We start from the raw sequence: 2,548 nt of genomic DNA on the forward strand, positions 1-2,548 counted from the left end.
GGGTGAGGTGTAGTTACGGTCTCTCATCGTTACAGTCTTTTCGCAGTAGCAAATCTTTAAGGCCGCAGGCCCGCCTGGAAGCCTTAGTTTTACTGAAATAAGGCTTATAGGCCGAGCCGCAGGCCCGACCATCGCCGCCGGCAGGCCAAGCAGGCCCGGCCCCTGTCGAACGGGGTTGCCTGCGGAGCGACGTGAAGCTGGCAAAACTTCCTGCGGCAGAAGGGCGGGCCCAGCTTCAGCTTGTTATAAGCAAGAATGATGAGAACAACAAAACGGAAGTCACTATGCTGTAGCATGCTGCCTTCCGTTTACTTGTTCCCCGCATTCTGCATTTCAGCTCTATCTTAATGGTTTATAAAGCATTCCGGTAAAGCTGAAATGCAGAAGAATGCGGGGAACAAGAAAACGGAAATCGCTATGCTTTAACATGGTGACTTCCGTTTTCTTGTTCCCCGCATTCTTCTGCATTTCAGCTTTACCGGAATGCTTTATTGTATGCTATAGATGGTTCCGATAGTGCGCGTTTAGAGAAGAAGTAAGGAAATAAAGACCGGAACCAGTTCGAAAATTTTATTTATTTCACAGTTTGAACACTGCAGTTCGGTAGAAATAACTTCCAGTAGCTCCCGAGTAACGGTCAAAATTACTTTCCACTGGTTTTAGCTGTGACTTCAGCACTGGGTCCGGTCCTGATTTCCTTATTTCTTCTTCAATCGCGCACTGTCGGAACCGTCTATATCAGGCGTGGACGGCGCGCACTAGGATGCCTTCTCAGAGAGCAAGGTGTTCTTTGTTGGGCTGTTAACCCAGACGCGGTTCGAAAATGCAACATAGGTGGTGTTGAACCATGACGCTCCCTCACCCCCCCCCCCCCTTTTCTGCGCCGCTCTGTCTGGCAGAAACGAGCCTGGGGGGTTCGCTTAAAAACGGAAGTCACCCTGCTTTAGCATGATTTCCGTTCTGTTGTTTTCTTGTTCTCCGCACTATGAAGCATGGCGACTTCCGTTTTCTTGTTGCCCGCGATGCCCGCATACTCTCCTCCATTTCAGCAGGGCCTGGAAACGCAATGGTCGAGTCGCGGCCGAGGCGCGATACCGCAACGGGGGAAGCTTATGTGAGAAAAGTATGCATCTACGGTGGAAAGCGAGAAGAGATTCGGAAAGCTGGTGAAATTTGACGTGTAGTAGGCTATATGCTCAGCCCGAAAGTAATGTTTGTCGTGGTCAAATCCACGAACAAAGTTCCGTCTGCTAGAGTAAGGTTATGTAGGGTCGAAAAACCATGTTTTTTAACAATTTTTTTCCGCGCACTCGTGAGAGTATCATGTTTTATAATAGGCCTACTACACGGCAAATTTCATCAGCTTTCCGAATCTCTTCTTGATTTTTACCGGAGATGTATACTTTTTTCGCATAAGCTTCCCCCAAACACGCTGTTTTCGCTGGTATCGCGCCTCGGCCGGGACTCGACCATTGCGTTTCCAGGCCCTGATTTCAGGTTTACGGAAATGGTTTATCGGTCGCCTCGCGACGATTCCGCGTACCCCTCACCCCTCCCACGAGAGACCTCTGAGACTGGAGGGCGCGGCTGAAACCGCCTCGCCCGTCTCCCGCGCCGGAGGCGGAGTGGGAGTGGGGACCGCCGCTCGGGCGCTCTGTCTTCGACTGTCCGGGCTGTGGAATCAGCTCAGTTCCGCGCCGCCCTCTGACGGAGAACGTTGCCCCGTCGCGCGCAGTGCCGCATCGTACTGGACACCCCTGCTCCTCCTCCACCCTTCAGCCATGGACGGGCTGCCCGACGAAGTCCTCTTGAACATCCTCTCCTTTGTGTCGGACGCGCACGCCCTGCTAGACTCGGTGCCGCTGGTGTGCTGGCGCTGGTACCGCCTCGCCCGCGACCGCCGGGCCTGGGTCTCCGCGAAGCTCACCGTCTACACCAGCCTGACCGACGGCAACCATGCGTGGTTCTTGGCGTCGCATGACGCCCGGGTGCTGTCACACGCGCCGCGACTGCGCGCACTGAGGCTGATCGACAGGAAGACGACGGATCCCCAAGTCGTGCGACTGGTCGCCGCCCTGGACAGCGCTGGCTGCCGCATCGACAAGCTGCAGTTGCCGATGCTGCACAGCTGCCGCGCCTCCACGGCGGTGCTTGACGCCCTCGTGCGGCTCGTGGGCCGCCAGCCCGGCGCTCGCTCCCTCCACGTCTACCTGGGAGGTGGCGTCGTGGCCCAAGCAGCCCTCTACAAGCTCATCGGGAAGCTGTTGCCGAGTGTAGCAGAGCTCGTTCTCGAGGTGAGTGGAAGTACGAGGAGTCCTTTTCCCCATAGCGAATGCGGGAAACCAAGAGGACTGACATCAGTATAGGGTATAGGGTATTCACCGGAACCTAAATAAGAAAAGCATGACTACCCGATCTGTTTCCTCCTGAACGCTGACTAGTCAACGATGACCTTCGTATGCCGGTCAGCCAATGAGCGCGCAGAGGAAAGCAGATCGAGCAGTCATACTTTTCTTTTTAGCCCGCCCTTCTGCTTTGAAAAAGCTAT

General features: G+C 54.8%; 1 protein-coding gene across 1 annotated transcript in view; it reads left to right on the forward strand.

Annotated features, from left to right (window-relative positions):
• Nucleotides 1-1,568: 1,568 nt before the first annotated feature.
• The window catches only part of LOC113214256 (uncharacterized), an 11,130-nt gene continuing 10,150 nt past the window's right edge, over nucleotides 1,569-2,548 (forward strand). The window contains exon 1 of the mRNA XM_026433565.2: nucleotides 1,569-2,294. Coding sequence (XP_026289350.1) covers nucleotides 1,782-2,294 — 513 coding nt within the window. The 5' untranslated portion in view covers nucleotides 1,569-1,781. The remainder of the gene's footprint in view (nucleotides 2,295-2,548) is intronic.

Source organism: Frankliniella occidentalis, unplaced genomic scaffold (assembly GCF_000697945.3).
Source record: "Frankliniella occidentalis isolate FOCC.00 unplaced genomic scaffold, Focc_3.1 Scaffold356, whole genome shotgun sequence".
NCBI lineage: Eukaryota > Metazoa > Arthropoda > Insecta > Thysanoptera > Thripidae > Frankliniella > Frankliniella occidentalis.